At 37.6% G+C, this 18,001-nt stretch overlaps 1 protein-coding gene across 2 annotated transcripts in view; it reads left to right on the forward strand.

The window, feature by feature from the left end:
• LOC145978038 (chorion peroxidase-like) overlaps window positions 1-17,376 on the forward strand; it is a 78,407-nt gene extending 61,031 nt beyond the window's left edge. For both annotated transcript variants that reach the window (XM_083110435.1, XM_083110434.1), the window contains exons 6-14: window positions 1,024-1,217; window positions 2,745-2,937; window positions 4,313-4,510; window positions 4,943-5,087; window positions 7,627-7,798; window positions 8,991-9,161; window positions 9,528-9,726; window positions 13,175-13,289; window positions 17,125-17,376. In XM_083110435.1, the coding sequence (XP_082966561.1) occupies window positions 1,024-1,217; window positions 2,745-2,937; window positions 4,313-4,510; window positions 4,943-5,087; window positions 7,627-7,798; window positions 8,991-9,161; window positions 9,528-9,726; window positions 13,175-13,289; window positions 17,125-17,194 (1,457 nt within the window). In that variant the 3' untranslated portion in view covers window positions 17,195-17,376. The remainder of the gene's footprint in view (window positions 1-1,023; window positions 1,218-2,744; window positions 2,938-4,312; window positions 4,511-4,942; window positions 5,088-7,626; window positions 7,799-8,990; window positions 9,162-9,527; window positions 9,727-13,174; window positions 13,290-17,124) is intronic.
• Window positions 17,377-18,001: the final 625 nt, after the last annotated feature.

Here is an 18,001-nt window from a genome sequence, read left to right on the forward strand (position 1 = left end):
AAAACTTGCACTTTGGCTATAGCCAGATATTGCACTACTTCTAGCAACATACTGGATCATATTTAAAGTTTTAGGAGATAAATTTCGCAGGTATTATTCATCATCGTATTTTCTAACTATTTTACTTTACAGCAAACTAACTTAAATCCAAAAACATCGAATGAGCGAGACTTCTTGCAATATTTGTCATACTTTATAGTATGGACATATTCATAAGAAAAATGTGTACGGAGTAAACTCAAGAAAATACTTTCTCTTATTGAAGTATTCATATTTTTATCACTCATCTTGTCCACCCTTCAAACTACTGTAAAAAGTGTTTTTGAAGTATTAAACGGCTATTACCTGGTTAACTATAATTTTAGGAACTGTTTTTAAAAATATATTTATGGTGCACACAACTGCAGTTATAATATAGTAGGTAAGTTAATCCAGACAAAATGGCTCTTCAATGGCGTAGTAATAATGGGTCCCTGGTTCGATACACGGTGGACGCATATGGGATCCCACTATAAACCGTAGGTCCAGTCCCGATTAGCCTTTCTGTACAGTGATATTAAAAACAACTCGTTCAACTTACAATATTTAAATTTGTTTTTCTTCCCTCAATGATGCACTGTATAGAATTTCCGATAGGAGGATCTGTTAAGACTTCAAATTCGTACTATGGTCATTGTTTAGGTTAGTTTGTCCCCTAAAGCTATGAATATCTTAATACGAAACTATCTATCATATATCCTAACATATAAGGAGTGTTTAATATTTGAAGCGACTACCAAATGTTTGCTTCTAATGCTAGCTACAGCAGTGATAGCAAAATAAATGCGCCTAGTCCGCAAACTGTTAAGTTTCAACGGAAGATCAGTTTTAACGGAAGGATATTCTTAACGTTACGGTAACTTCTATCAATACTGATTTTTCAGACCCTCTGTGATCAATAACAGAATACGGTACCAAGGATTTATTCTGAATTGTTAACTTTACCTTATATTTGACAGATCTTAACTCTTTCTTCTGTTGTAGCTGATGGCAAGGGAATATCATGTTGCACCAAGGACGGAAACCACTTGCCAAAGGATATGCGCCACTTCGCTTGTTACCCGATCACCATTCCCGACCAGGACGAGTTTTTCAAACACTTCAAGCAGCACTGCATGAACTTTGTGAGGTCCATGCTTGCTCCTAGGTACGACTGTTCCTTGGGATACGGTAAACAGGTATGTCAGTTTCTTTAGTCTTCATGAGGAAACCTGTTGTAATTAAATTACTCTTAATATCTTACCTGACAGGAAATTCAAATCATCGATAGAGAAAAGTTGGTAAAATTTCAGTAACCTCCCAACTTCTCTAATTCCCTTATTTTCTTCTTTTTCACATTGATACTTACGTATTCTGCATTCCTAAGGATTCTTCAAGGTGCGATTTAGTTTTTTCCACGCAAATAATCTCAATTTTAGACATATTGAGTATTTTTTTTGTTAGCTTTCGCTTGCGTTACACGCAATATAGCGGAGAAATCTTGACTAGCGTTGTCAATTATCAGTGGTTATGCAGTGTTGCAACCTCCTTCATCGAAACATAACTAGTTTCATGTTACTGATTTTATATTTTTTTCCACGTTCGAAAACTCCACGAACCATGCACGGTTAGCCCCACGAACCATTTCCGGTAAGGTTAGGTAGGATCACGTATAGGTTACAATAGTTAAATATTGGTTTCGAAAAAAATGTGCGTAGCCCCACACACAATTCTCGCATAGCCCAACGAACCATTGACACACAGCCCTACAAACCATTTGCGGAAACGTACCTTCTTCAATTACAAAAACGTGTTTGGAAACACTTACCGGGATTACGTCATCACACACAGGCTACATCCACCTGGAAGTAAATGGATGCAAGAGCTTTCGTGCATCGGTCACATATTTATATCGAAAAATAGAGGATTTACCAGCAAAATTCAATGAACCATGCGAGAAACACTTCCCCGAACTTCCACAATTATAAATAAACTGCATTCGGTAAGCAATTTCTCCTGTAAAATTGAAGAAATTTTGCGGATACGAAAATTTTACATCCTAATTCTTATTTTGCAAATTTTAAAACCTTTAACTTTTATAAACTTTCTTTGTTACCATAATTTAAAGGCCGTGCTATCTAACACAGTATGCAAACTGAATCAATTAGCCAAAATTCTCGAGAGTAATTAGCTTCGTAAGTTATCAAATATTCGTGCTAAAATATTAAACTTTTAGTTGAAAGCAGCATTGTTAATTTAATAGTGAAATTGTATGTAGGATATTAAGATTTTCGTTCAGTATTACAGATTAAACATCCTAAACTCGCAAATAGGAGAACGGATACTGTTTTTCAAAAAGAAAATTGCAAATGCAAAATAGTACAAACTTAATTAGATTTGAAGGGGGGAGAAAGTCATGAGTGGTTTTCCTCTGTAGTAATGAACCACAAATCTCCAAAATTTAGTTTGAGTTACTTACAGTATCAGAAATTTTCAAGAAGTAACTTCAATAGTGTTAATGATTTCAAGTGCTTTATGTTCACAAATTTAAATCTTAAAATTCTATTCATAATTTCACTTAACTTAAATTTGATTTTGCTTAGATTTTTACTTTAAGTCAATAATGGATGAAAGCACTGTTTGTTCGTTAGAGGCGCACAATCCTAGATTCATTATTAAGGGTATTTGTCTACAAACCTAAGTTTTTTGCCCGACAATACTTTCAGATGAACCAGGTGACTCACTTTCTTGATGGATCTCCAATCTATGGTTCAGACCCAGAGAGGACAAACAACCTTCGCAGCCACTCTGGCGGCAAGATGAAAGTTTTCACTGACTTCGGACGTGACCTGCCACCCCTTAGCCCTGACAGGAACGCCTGCCTCACCATGGAGAAGGGAAGCGCTTGCTTCTTTGCCGGTAAGACCTCTTTTTCGATCCTTCATCAAAAACTGAACTTAATTTTCAAAGCTAAATTACCAGACGTTACACTTGCAACTTGCGAAAAGGCATTTAACAGATCAGATCACATACATGATACTGATGCTTCAAGAGCACTATCTCCCTCACGAAGGTTCCTGGTTACTCTTGGTCAGCTTATTTTTAATTGGATAAGTTCTGAACGAAATACGAAAATCCCTCTCCCATACGGAAGGATAAAGATGGCAGATGTGATTAATATTAATTCATTTTCAGATTTCTATCGCGGAAGAATACCATAGCAGGCTAGTTTGAAAATGTAACTAATTATTTTTTTAAAATTTTGTCTATTTTCAAATCAACATTGCAAGTTGCACGGCCATGACTCGTGGCCCTACATGCACGGAAATTTCATTTTCGTGCAGTCCTGGATATAATTTTAGATATGCCTAAGAGAAGAAACAATTTTGTCAATATTAAACCACAATTCGAAAATTCGAATTCTGCTATTGTGAATAGGAATCAAATTCATACATTTTTGAAAAAAAAAAATCAGAAAAAAAGTTGAAATGAACACAAATTGCAAAAGAAAGAAAAAAAAGCGCTCAAAGATATTGATCAGCCGTCTTAAAGTTGATCATGTATAGTTCTCACCATGGATTTCTGTACTGGAATTCAATTTTTCGATGCCAATATCTACCTACAACACTCCTTACTAACTTGTATAACATACACAAACAAAGCAACCCCTAAAATGCAAGGCACGGTACTGTAGACAAAAATACGGTACATTTGACATGGCCTGTACAGTTTGACACCTTGGCAAGTTGGCAATGCTGCACCATAGTCTCAAATACTGTTACTGAACTGTTCAGATTTTAACTAAGTTTAATTGTATTCATTGAATTTATGAATAAGAGAACAGATTTGTACATCTGGGGGGGGGGTATTTCAATTATTAAATTTAGCTTATTCATCTCAACAAGAGTAATTTTTCAACTTGGTAATAACTATTTCAAAAATATATTTTTTAAAATTCTAATTCAGTTTGTTTTTAAATATCTCGCGAGATGTGGAGTTTAAAAAGTTTGATACTTTTCGTATTAAAATCATTGTCAACATAAGATTTGAAATGTGTAAAATGCAATTTAGTATTGCCAGTTTCAGATAAAATTAATCTTCAACGCTATTTCTAGATTCGACGTCTACGAATGTTCATTCATCTTTGTTCGATCAGTTCACTGATAATCTTAATCTCCGTTAATCTGAGCCTAAAGCCGTAATTCACATGCAAAAAAGTGGGAAACATTTGAATGATTACTACAACTAACCTTGCACTTGTATGTAAGTATTTATATGAAATGATACTTTTTAGGCGACACAAGAGCAAATCAGAAGATCACCCTCGTCGCTTTGCACCTTCTGTTCTTGAGGGAACACAACAGAGTAGCGAAGGGTTTGGCAAAACTGAATCCACGCTGGTCTGACGAAATGCTGTTCCAGGAAACTAGGAAGATCGTCGTCGCTCTGTTTCAACATATTGCTTATTCACAATTCCTTCCACTGGTCATAGGTAAGCATACCCTACTTTTTATCGTAAACTGTATATTTTCTTAGTTTTACTTTGTAATGCAATGTTTCATATAAAAATACGGTTTCAAATCATAATTGACCCCTACAGAACTTCATACCCACAAAAGGCCACGAATTCAAATGCTGTGGTCTCCAACGAAAAGCAAATATACATAAATTGGTATGTACCTGTCTGATTTTACAAAGCAGGATCGTCGCCACGTTGGGTGAAGGTGGGCTGTAGCCTACTCAAAACATGAGAATGAGACAAATGAGTTTTGAGATAAACCTGAAGAAAGAGTAAATGATTGGAAGAGGCAAGGGGAAGGTCCAACCTTGACTGGACGGTTTTCGTGGCGAGAGCTATAATCTAGATAACTTGTCTTACGTTGTACTTTCTTAGCAGTTTTCTAAGTGCTGAATATCCTTCCAGGTTTCCAAGCTATGGAAGACTACCAGCTTAGCGTGAGGCCAGAGTACTCCTTTGACTACGATCATATGGTCAACCCTTCAATAACCAACGAATTTTCTGCGGCAGCCTTTAGGTTCGGCCACTCAACAGTGGAAGGCAGGCTCAAGTAAGTTCATTCACCACTTTTTCTCAAGTATAGGTGGCAGGCAAGTCGCATGCACTTGTTTCAGTTACTAATAAGTACTCACTCTGCTCTTATAATAAAATAGTTTCCTGAATTTATTTCTAAATATATTCCTGTAAAATTCAATTGTTATTTTTTCAAATTATCGTAAGAGATAATAAGTTTCACAAGGATTTTGGGAAAAGTATGTACTTGTAAAGACTGGAGTTGTCAACAAATTGGGAGAAAGAAGAAAGTTTACGAGACTTGTAATTCTTGTTTAGTACCCTTGTTTCCACATAAGGAATGTACATACATTCAAAAAACTGATCCTAAGTGAGGGAGAAAATGAGACCAGGACGTGCTAAAAAATTGTCTCCACTTTTGTCAAAGGTTTTGGCTAAGACACTGTTAACAATAATGACCATCGGTCCTACGTACAAGTACTCGGGAGTCAATTTGAGTCATCTCTTTTGTTCTACGTGTCTGCAGTAATTACCACTTCTCTAATCCACCTTACTCAGTTCTCACGACGCCGCTAGGAGACACCACCTATCTACGTAAGTATCAGCATAACCAGGTACGGCGCTAGAGGGGGACTAGGGGGGCTGAAGCCCCCCAAACAGTCTTAGCCCCCTAGATTTTATAAGTACGGTAGGCTGATTTTGACAATTTAAAAAGTAAAGTTTAAATCTTACATTATAAAACTTCCATTGTTCAATTTTGAAGTATTTCTTTTTAGTTCGGTTAATCCCATTTACTTCATTACGATGTGTTTTAATATCAAGGGGCCACTGTTAATTCGATACTAAGTAATTGGCCAATCATGAGCAGAGCTAAATGTGTACAATCATTAACCTCTGTAAATCGTTGATTAATTGATTTGCTTTATTTTACTTCACTTTGGCTAATTTGCGAAGATGGGGATGAGTGATACGTTGAAATTGATGGGGGGACACACAAAAATCCATCAGAGGCTGGGCTTCGAAACCGGGACCCCTGACATCGTAGCGCGATGTGCTAACCACTCCGCCACGGGGGCCGGCTCCTCTGTAAATCTGAACTGTTCACATTAATAGTAAGAATGTGGCATTATTAGTCTCTATAATGGCTCAGTAAAAGAAAGCAATAAAATTATTACACTTGAAAAGATTTGTGCCTATGGAACAAAATGCAACATAGCATCTCGGTGATTGACTGAAATGTCACAAGTAAAATTACACAGTAGCAAAGTATTAAGTTTTAGCCCATATTAGTTACCTCCTCTCCCCGAGAATTTGACTCCAAAATCTGTAGACACCCACTTATTTTAGGCTGGCGCCGTCACTGCCAGTAACTTTAGTGGAACTTTTGGCTAATACACACTCCTCGTGTTCGCCGCATCAGGAGAAAAATGTGAATTGCCTTTGGTATTTAAATTCCGTCGTGTCTACTTTCGTTTAAACATAGAGCAGCATTGCAAGCTACAAAAAAAAAAAAGGTGGGATGCCAGTTGCGTAGCGTGCAGGTTTAAAGTTTCTCTTGGTTATGACAATACACGTAAGTCTGCTTATTTCAAAAGTATCATGAAGGTTTATCGTGAAAAATCATTGGGCACTTAACTGTTGTTCCAAATAATAGTAACACGTACCAGTAAGAAAGCCATATCATAGTCGTATCGAATGTCAATCTTTCCAGAGAAGATATTTATTAACAGTAATTCTAACAGAACATTAATACAATGACTTGTTCAATACTTAAGTCTTTGCTGGGCATTTGCTGTTCCACTGGTGGTGAATGTTGATTTCTTTTGTCTTTGGATCACTTTATTTTCCAAAAACTACCTACCCGATGGCGCAGTGGTAGCGTCATCGCCTTGTAATCAAGGTGTCCCGGGTTCGATACCCGGAAGAGGCACACAGTGGTTCGGATCCCACTTTAAACTGTAGGTCCAGTTCCGATTAACCTCGCTGAGCATAAAGTGGACTGAAAACACCAAATCAATCATTCGTGAGACTTAAATGAAATATGAATACTTATAGGTTGACATTAATTTTCCTGGGGAGTCGTGGCCCACTATTGCCCTCTCCGTTCAGGAAGTTCTGGGTGTAAATTGTGACTAAGGTGTTTCGACCATTGAATTAGAGTAAGGAAGGGACTGCATGCAGGGGGCAACGCGACTGCAGCCACCAGCTTTTCTTCCAGCAGTTTGTATATGGGAAATGTGACTTCATTGGGAGAGGGGGAAACATCCCTATTAGGGGCAAGACCCGTAAGCCAGACATTTCGTGAGGGTCTCATCTTATCCCTTAACAGATAGAAGCCCTGAAGATTAATTTCGCAGTATATTACAACTTATTAATATATGAATCCTGCTAAGAAACTAAATTAAATACCACTATACAACATTTAAATTAGATAATTGTACGATTTCTGGAGACTAGAGCCCACCTCGAGGCCTCCCCTTGGCTATGTGCCTGTCCATTCCGTAGGATACTTGGGACTACTGTGGACAAACTATCATCTGCCTTAATTCCCACCTTTTAATATATAATTCTTACAGGATAATGGAGAAGGAAGATGATGCTAAGAAGGAATCCATAGACGAAATAATCTACTTGCCTGAAGTGATGTTCAACCCTGCACGCATGCGCCGTAGGCAATTCTACGACAGAGTGATGAAGACCATGACAACTCAGCCTATGCAGGATGTTGATAACTCAGTTTCAGAAGGGGTAAGTCTTGGCTTAGGAATTTTCCTATCCTGTATTGACTCTTTGGACATCTTTTTTTTACCTCTTGTCTTCCTTTGCTAATTTTGTCCCTCTTTCTGGCTCTTCTCCTCCCCACCCGATCTGGCTCTTCTCCTCCCCACCCGATCTGGCTCTTCTCCTCCCCACCCGATCTGGCTCTTCTCCTCCCCACCCGATCTGGCTCTTCTCCTCCCCACCCGATCTGGCTCTTCTCCTCCCCACCCGATCTGGCTCTTCTCCTCCCCACCCGATCTGGCTCTTCTCCTCCCCACCCGATCTGGCTCTTCTCCTCCCCACCCGATCTGGCTCTTCTCCTCCCCACCCGATCTGGCTCTTCTCCTCCCCACCCGATCTGGCTCTTCTCCTCCCCACCCGATCTGGCTCTTCTCCTCCCCACCCGATCTGGCTCTTCTCCTCCCCACCCGATCTGGCTCTTCTCCTCCCCACCCGATCTGGCTCTTCTCCTCCCCACCCGATCTGGCTCTTCTCCTCCCCACCCGATCTGGCTCTTCTCCTCCCCACCCGATCTGGCTCTTCTCCTCCCCACCCGATCTGGCTCTTCTCCTCCCCACCCGATCTGGCTCTTCTCCTCCCCACCCGATCTGGCTCTTCTCCTCCCCACCCGATCTGGCTCTTCTCCTCCCCACCCGATCTGGCTCTTCTCCTCCCCACCCGATCTGGCTCTTCTCCTCCCCACCCGATCTGGCTCTTCTCCTCCCCACCCGATCTGGCTCTTCTGCTCCCCACCCGATCTGGCTCTTCTGCTCCCCACCCGATCTGGCTCTTCTGCTCCCCACCCGATCTGGCTCTTCTGCTCCCCACCCGATCTGGCTCTTCTGCTCCCCACCCGATCTGGCTCTTCTGCTCCCCACCCGATCTGGCTCTTCTGCTCCCCACCCGATCTGGCTCTTCTCCTCCCCACCCGATCTGGCTCTTCTCCTCCCCACCCGATCTGGCTCTTCTCTGCTGTGCCTTTTGTCCCATTTTTAATCGGAGACACTCAAAAGGAAACTGGTTTCAAGAATGGAACATCATAATAAAATATATAACTCATTAGGAATGTTGTGTTCAGTTAATGACGCATAAGAACAAATTTAAATTTTCATGTTACAAATATAGCTAGCTCTTCCTGAACCTCTGGTACCTCAAACAGTAATTTTTAAATTTCTTGCAGCTGACAAAATACATGTTCAGAGCTGGCAACCCATTTGGAGTGGACTTGGTATCCTTAAACATCGCAAGGGGGCGCGACCATGCTGTAAAACCATACAACTTTTACAGGGAACTCATCGGGTTGAAGCGAGCTGCAACGTTCGAGGAATTCTTGGATGTAATGGAACTTAAGGTAATAGTCTTACTAATTCTCACCAGAACTAACTTTCTGGTTTTCAGTTAACTTCTCAGCCAGTCTTAACCAATTTTATTTTTGCTCTATCATTTTTGACAAAGTTACTTAATAGATGGCGCAAGATTAGTTCATTTTGATAAAGTTTCATTAATCTTATTAAAAGTAGTCTCAAGTAATTAATACTGGTACAGTATTGAGGAAGTATAGAACAGACATGTATACTGTATTACAAACATATTCAGTTTGAAAGAAATGATACATTCCACTATTTTTTAAACTGAATAGCATTGAACTGATCTGTAAAATAATTATGAAACATGTTCGTATGTGAAGTTTTAATATTGGTTAATTTCATTATTATAGCAAGTACAAAATCTTCGCAAACTGTACGTCCATCCTGATGACGTGGATCTGTTCGTTGGTGGCCTTAGCGAGAAGCACGTGCCAGGTGCCATCGTGGGACCAACCTTCATGAATATAATCGCAGACCAATTCTCAAGGCTCAGACGCGGTGATAGATTCTTCTATGAACACGGAGCTCAACCACATTCCTTCACCCCTGGTAAGTTCAAAAGTTTTTAATCTTCATATTTAGCATGAAGATTTTACCGTCAAAACCACTGTTAAATTTAGTTAAATTTCTCATCCCTATTCAAAGTCTTGTGGTGTGGTGTGCAAATAGAGCTTTAGGCAATGTGTTCAGAGCATGATATGAAACCCCTGACCAGTGAATGTGCCGTACATTATAAGTTTAAGTTTACATGCGTTCTCTACACGTAATCTACGCGTAGATTACATAGGGTTGTAGTTTACATAGACTACGTAGACTATAAAGTGCATTAAAATTAATTTTAAAGGCTTTCATGAAAGGAAAGTGACATTTTAAACTATATTGCTTCCTAACGAACTGAAAAGAATCCTATTTACACAAAATTTCTCTTTTCTCTAAACTGTGGAAGAAGATAAATATTATGCAAGAAAATAAAAAACGGATGGCAGTCGTGAGACAAAATTAAATATTTTCCCCATAAAACACTAGAATAGTCCCAATGTTAGGTTTTTCCTAGGTGAGAAATTGTTCGAAATGGAAAGGTAGTGTATGAAAAATTCTCCTCGCACATCAGCAACTGATAAGCAGTATAATTTGTTTTACTTCCACGGCGCCCTTTGCTAAGTTATAGCCTTTCGCAATGTTTACATAGATTACGTCATCTACGTGTATAAAATAGTCTACGTGTAGAATGTAGACTATCGTTGTTTACGCGTAGACTCACGTCAATGCCCCTGACCTACATGTGCATAATGGACTGTCAGTGAATCGCAAATATGTGGTTTTACACGGATTTAAGTGCTAGTATACTAACGACGACGTTAATTTCCTTTCAGAATACTTTTATTAAAAGTTTCTAAACTGATGGTAAGGCAATAAGTTCTTGGAGCTTGGCCAATAATTGCTAATAAACTTGGCGGGGTTTTCATTAGTTTGTACTTTCAAGGAACCCCAGTGTGCAAATGGGCCTCTACGCCGTTCATCGTAACACATTCTCAAGGCAGTAGTGTCCAAACTTTTTTACCCGGAGATTCGGTAACTTCTGGAGTAATTTGTTGCGGGAAACATTAAATTAGACAATGCCTCTAAAGTTAGAAATTTCAATAACTAAAGCAGAGCGCACTGGCTGCATGCGACTCGCAGGCCGTACCTGGCACAGACTTCAGTAATCTTCTGCCCCCAACGTACAAATAGTTAATCTTACCCCTTACATTGACACTGCTCAATTTTTTTTGAGCAGACAAAAATTCTATGTATGTAATCAGTGATGTGTGTCTACACGTAAACAACTATAGTCTACATTCTACACGTAGACAATTTTATACACGTAGATTACTTAATCTATGTAAACATGGCGAAAAGGGATAACTTATCAAAGGGCGCCGTGGAATTAAAAGAAAATTATACTGCGTATCAGTTGCTGCTGTGCGAGGAGAACTTTTCATACTCTTTCTTCCAAATTCGAACAATTTCTCACCTAGGAAGAAACCTAATATAGGAAATATCCTAGTGTTTTATGGGGAAATAACTGTTGCCTCATAACTGCCATCTGTTATTTTTTTGCATACTATTTATCTTCTTCCATAGTTGATAATAGAAGAGAAGAGAGATCTTGTTGTAAATAGAATTCTTTTCAGTTCGTTAGGAACGAAGATAGTTGAAAATGTCACTTCTCATAAAACCCTTGAAAATTAATTTTAATGCACTTTAGATTGTCTACGTAGTCTATGTAACCTACAACCCAATGTAATCTACGCATATATTACGTGTAGACAACGCATGTAGACGTAAAGTTATAATCTACGGCACATTGGTAAGCTTCATTTTTTAATTCATCGATCAGTACTTTCTTTAATAATCACAGTAAGATTACTCATAGGAAAGGTGGATTAGAATAGCGCACCAGGCATGCTATTCAAAGCTAAAAATTGCTATACTTAAAGGCACCTACGTTTGTACTGTTCGTATATCAATCTTGCTCCATCAAAGTGGGCACTGGCTTACACAGGAGGGGAGCTGATGGGACTACAGCCCCTCCCGAAATTTTGAAAATAAAATCAAACTAAAGGAATAAAACATGGTAATTATGAAGCGCAGGTATAACATCAAAGTTTAAAATTCCAGCTCCTCCGAAATAGAATCCTGCGTACGGCAGTGCAACTAGCACATGCCGATTGAAAACTGATCAATCTGTGTTACAGGCAGGGTTGGCATGTTTAAAACGAAAGTGTTTCAAACAACTTGTTTTAAACACATGGCTTTGTTTTTTACAAATGTTGAAAACGTTTAAATCAGTGTTTTAAACAGTTTTTTTTTCAGACTTGTTAGTTTGTGGTTATTTGCATGTTTTGTAACTATGCCTTTTCATTCAATGAGTCATTTTGTTTATTCTATATAAATCTGTTCAGTGGCTGAAAGTGTGAATTAAATTAACAAAGAAACATCGTGAATACTAAAAAGTACTTACGACGTGGACTCAGTGGCGCCTGGCAACTGTGGATTAGTTAAAGCTTCTCGAAAAGCCTACATGCGAGATTTATCATTTAAGACTATAAATGCGTATGTTAAGAAGTTAGTAAATGTTGACTTAATCATTGAAGAATGGACTGTTCCTATTTTTAAGATTCATTACTAATCATTATTCTTAGAAAATAAGTAGTCTTGACATAGTTTAAAATGTTTTATTTCTTTAAAACATGTCTTGCTCTTCTTTAAAATACTGTTAAAGCATTAAAAACAGGTTTAAAACAACAGTTTTGTTTATTTTAAGACACAATTTTGGCAACCCTGGTTACAGGTACGTAAGCCTGCATTCCATTTGGCACATCTTAAACAAGTGTTTCAACATCCAAACTTGATCATTAAAGCGGTTTGGATTGCTGTTTTTGTCATTAACATTTGCTCGAACTACATGTGAATTAAGCTCAAAATGAGATAAAAATGTTTGAAAATCCATGCCAACTCTTGATCCAGTGTACTGCATCCTCTGTTCTAGTCATATCTTCAAATTACATTATTTTCCAGATGTTTGTATCTTTCTTTCCTTGATGGAAGTTTCAATCTTCAATCACTTACATTTCAAAATCAATTTACATGAACACTCGAACATTTTAAGTCCTAAAATAATTATACGTAAATTAGTCAATTGGAATTTTCATAGTGAATTAACATGCATTTTAATGTATAAAACTAATAAAACTAGTTTCACTACTTTTAACGCTATTTAATGTTTCGCAATATTTCAATGCAAGTATCGTTAATATTGAATGAGGTAAATCCCAAGCACATAAATTGAGTAAGAAAGTATAAAATCCCATGAATTTTAATTCGTGTAATCTGCAAAAGTTTCCTGCTTAACATGTAATTACATTGTCATATAAGGTTGACAACGGTAAATCCCTTCAAATTCAAAGCTTCATTTGACCAGCATTTCTATAATATTTCTCAAATTGCATTTCAGCACAACTCACTGAAATTAAGAAAGTAACAATTGCCAGGTTGATCTGCGACAACAGCGACAAAATTGAACTCCAGGAACAACCAATCAACGCTTTCCTAAGACGAGATTACCCGGGGTAAGTTCACACTTCAAGTTTTTCTAGTAAAATGGCACGGGCTATAGTTTGCTACTAATGGTATTTCAACACCATATACTCATATGTATATGCAGGGTGTCAGGCTTCAGGTAAACAAAGAACATGCTATAACTTTCGAACGAATTGATTGAAGTTTGCAAGCAAATACTCATTCGATAGGAAATATATTCAAGATTTTATAGCCAACATGGCAACACTGCAACTGCCACGCTGCATGATGGGAAATCGCAAAATCTTGACGTATACAAATGAAAAGAGCAGAATTTCTTAAGCACCCATGTTATGAATGAATGATTTTCACGTTACAAATAACGAAAGGAAACTATGTATGAACTCTTCATAATCGTAGAAGAATAGCTGAAAGTGTTCATGTGTTATAAATCTCAATATGAGCACAATTTGTAGCTCTACAGATATGAAACTATAATCTACCTCTTGCCACACATTGAAAAGCGTTTGGGGCGTTATAAGCTGAACTACATTAATGATACGTTCTCTCAAATATGCCAAATTTCGAATTTTCGTTTGGTACACGATGTCCTTAATGAATCCCAAACCAAAAAAGTCTAATGGCGTCAAATCTGGGAATTCATTGTTCCGGAAATGTCAGATTGAGCAACGCTGCGACGTCTGATAGTGAGGGGCCCCATCCTGCTGGAAAAGAAAATCAAGAGGTATCTGAGGAAATACAAAGTTCTCAAACCTGTCTAGGTAGACCTGTCCGGTCACTGTAGGCTCTATTAAAGGAAGTCCTACCATGCCATTCTTACAGTCCTAAGCAGATATTAATTTTCGGTGTATCCCTTCCATATTTAATCAGCTGGTGAGGATTCTCACTACCCCACACACAATTATACCGATTTACCTTACCACAAACATGGAAGGTGGACTCATCACTAAAAAACAACTTATCAAAATTTTAATCTTCAATCCGGGTCAGCATTGTCACAAGTCTCTTCTCTTCTGTGGATCGTGTGGCTTAATGTGTTGAAGCAGTTGCACTTTGTACGCACGCAAACGTAGATGTTTGTGGACAATATCGTGTACTGTTAAAAGACTACTTGCCTGTCTTAGACTTCCGTGGACTCCTGCTGAACGAGTCCCGCACAAGTTCAACAGTCTTATGCGTTTCTTCGCATACTTCCCTGCCTGAGACATCAAACTGCCGGTTTCCTTTAGTCTTGTCCCACTCGTAAATGGTTTTGCGTGTGGGAGGATCCACATTCAATTTCATTCTGACACGCTGCTGAACACACGTAACGGATTTCAATTCAGCTAGCCAAAGCACGCACCGCACTTTCCGCTGCGGGGTCCACATGAATAACCAAGCAATCGCGCTCAGATACCTAACGATTTTGCGATTTCCCATCATGCAGCGTGGCTGTTGCAGTGTTGCCATGTTGGCTATAAAATCTTTGATATTTCCTATCGAATGAGTATTTGCTTGCACATTAATATCAATTCGTTCGAAAGTTAAATCATGTTTTTGTTTACCTGAAGCCCGGACGCCCTGTATTACTAAGCTCCAGGAAGAAGACTAATTAATGTATTCTCTTTACAAGTGTCCAGTATTATATGAATTCTTTTAAAGAAATGTTTTTGGAAATCCCTTCTCAAAGTCTATTTCCCAACTAAAGTTTCCTTGCTTTTTCTAACAATGTTTCTGTGTACTATGTTTTTACGGTCTCATTTCGTTCAGATTTTATGAATTAAACATTTCAAGCTGTAGACAGGCATGTTCATTCTGAATGTTTCAGAATTCACTCCCACTAACAGAATTTATTTATCTAACAAAAGATTCCAAATGCAGGGTAAGCAATTTTATATTGGAACGTAATAACAATGGAGAAGAACGTGAAACTAAAGTTCCTATGTTTAAATTATTAAATCTGAAATTTCGGGGCAATCTGTCTACTCTTACTTTAAAAGACCCGTATGAAAGGCATTGTAAAACACAAATATTTTTTTAATGAATCAATTTGACTCTCATCTCTCAATGTATTTTCGGAGCGGTACAGTCAACGGCAAAGATAACGTTAGGAAAATTGTTCACAGCTATTTTCATTACTTTTTTATTCTACGTCCTGTGTTTTAAGGAATGAAACTGTCTGTTCGAATCAGGCATTGTTCTCTGCTTATTGACGTAATTATTTCAATTGTCATCACATTGTGTAATACAGACCGAATGAAAATGGACAACTAGTCTCTTTTGCCGTTGAGTATACAACCACTCGAAACTGTTGCCACGTTCAAAGTACATATTTACTCCGTTGAATAAAAATCTGTAAAACAATTTTCGCAATGTGAATTGACGATAATTGATTTTAAAAACATATGAAAAGAACTTAAAAACAAGACCAATTTTGTACTTGTAGGACAACCCAATACCAAGAAAGTTATTTCGCAAATTTGTTAAGAACTAGTTTTCGACACATTTTAAAAATCTGAAAATTAAGAATTGTTTATAATCTTTCTGCCTGCACCATAATAACATTTAATCGCTATCGGACCACACGTTCACAGTTGATGCATTTCAGTGCATTTTTGTATGTCTTAAAAGAAACACGAAAGTGCATAATCTGATGCAATAGGATTTCTTTCCGTTGAGATGCATTATAATGTATCATTTGAGTTTTGATGCACCTTCCTGCATCTTTTTCAATGATTGAATTAAACGTTTCGTCTGAGCTACAGACTTTATTTAGCTCTGAATCTTCTAAGTGGATCATCGAGAAAGATGCAGGAAGGTGCATCAAAAGATGAATTATATTGCATCTCGACTGAAAGAAATCCTCACTTGCATCACATGATGCACTTCGGTGTTTATTTCAAGACATACAAAAATGTACTAAAATGCATCAAATGTGAATCTGATTCTTCGCAGATGCTATAAAACACACTTTAGTGCATCAATCGGTATGATGCATTTAGTTTTCTGTGTGTATGTCCTCTGTTCTAACCCTTCCCTTCCTCAAAGTATGTTGTTATTGGAAGTTTTACTATTTAAATATATTCTATTTCGAAAGTGTGTGTGAAATAGCTTAGTTTATAAATAAACTACCAAGTTCCAGAAAAGATCTTTCCTCTGTGCTGGATTTATTGATTTGGTTAATTTTACATGGCTTTTCTGTCACTTGTGATTGCACCCCGCGGTTTTGGAACCCAATGTGCCAAAACTGGGGGCAAAGACAGTATATTTCACTTTGTAGATAAGATTTAGCATAGTGAGGGGGCAAAAGTGAAGTGTGTGGGGGGGGGGGCAACTGCCCCCTTGCCCCCCATAATCGCCGGCACTTTTTTGACTAGTCGCGAAGATAAGTGGTGATTAAAGATGAATCTATAAAAGGATAAGTGGCAAAGAGCGTTCATGGTCAGGCTGAAATTCGAACCAGAAACCCATAGTATCCTCCGTGGTGTAAATGTTAGTGCGATACTGATCATATGAGAATAAATATTATCGTGCTTGTCAACTTTACTCGTACCATTATTCGTAGGGCATACAATGTGTAATTGACAGATAAGGAAAAGCTTCAATTTGTTATACCAGAGATTTTTCCCTTATTGGTTTAAAACCTATTTCAATGCAAATAACTTGCAATTAGGATATCACTTCCCGCTTGCAATAAAAGGTTCACAGGTTTGATTCCAGCCATGCGCGCGTTTACTATTCAAATGAATTTTCTTTAAGCTGATGAGTATAAGGCGAAGTAAAAAACACAACACTCTGTGTCTTTGCACTCAAATGCAGGTAACATATGTATAGATCTGGGCAGTTTTAATCTGTAGACCTGACAGTTTTTTTTTTTTTTTTCAGAAATGAAGTTTTCAACTGCAATAGTCCACATCTACCAAGCATGAATCTAATTTACTGGAAAGAAGTTTAATTGTTAATAAATATATATATTGTTGCTGCATTCTGTGATATTAGGATTTAGAAATATGCAACGAAAAAGGACAAACTATATTTTTCATTTGTATTTGAATATTTTTCATTTGTAATTGAATATTTTTATAGCTTTATGATGTACACAATATAATATTCAAATAAATTTGTAATGAAAGTAAACATTTATTTTAATTTAATATTTTTAGGCATAATTTGGTAACTTATAAAACAATTTTCCCATAACCTAATTCTATTTCTTTGTAGTTTGCGTATATGAGAGGTCGCCGTATTTCTTTTGACGACATTGATTCGTTGTCTTCAAAGTTTAGGTTCAGGTGTAAAATTTAAATATATTGAAGAGTAGTAGTTCAGAGATAAAATTATTTTCAAAACCATTGTTTTTCAGATTCAAAATGTATTGCTTTATGATTTAAAATACCACTACATTCCTCCTACATGTTAGTATTATCATGAATTCTATGGAGGCACAATCTAAAGTGAAATAACTAATTCAACTGTTCAGTTGTTTGGAAAACTGCTATTGAAGCAGTAGAGTTTTTTAAAGTGCTGCTGAAGAGACACTTCAGATTGATATGACAAATGTCTGTACAAGTTATAGATAAATCTTAATTACTAATCTGACGAAATATGACAACTTAACAGGACTGATCATTCCCTGGCCACACTGGTCTGTAAATTTGCCTCTTATGGGGCTAAATACAGGTATAGTCAAGGACACGCCTAGCTTGTAATGCTTTTATTGGAAGGTAATTGGTTTTTTACATCCAGAAGGATCTGGGAAGGT

The sequence above is a fragment of the Lepisma saccharinum genome, chromosome 24 (genome assembly GCF_977018435.1).
Source record: "Lepisma saccharinum chromosome 24, izLepSacc3.1, whole genome shotgun sequence".
NCBI classification, from domain to species: Eukaryota; Metazoa; Arthropoda; class Insecta; order Zygentoma; family Lepismatidae; genus Lepisma; species Lepisma saccharinum.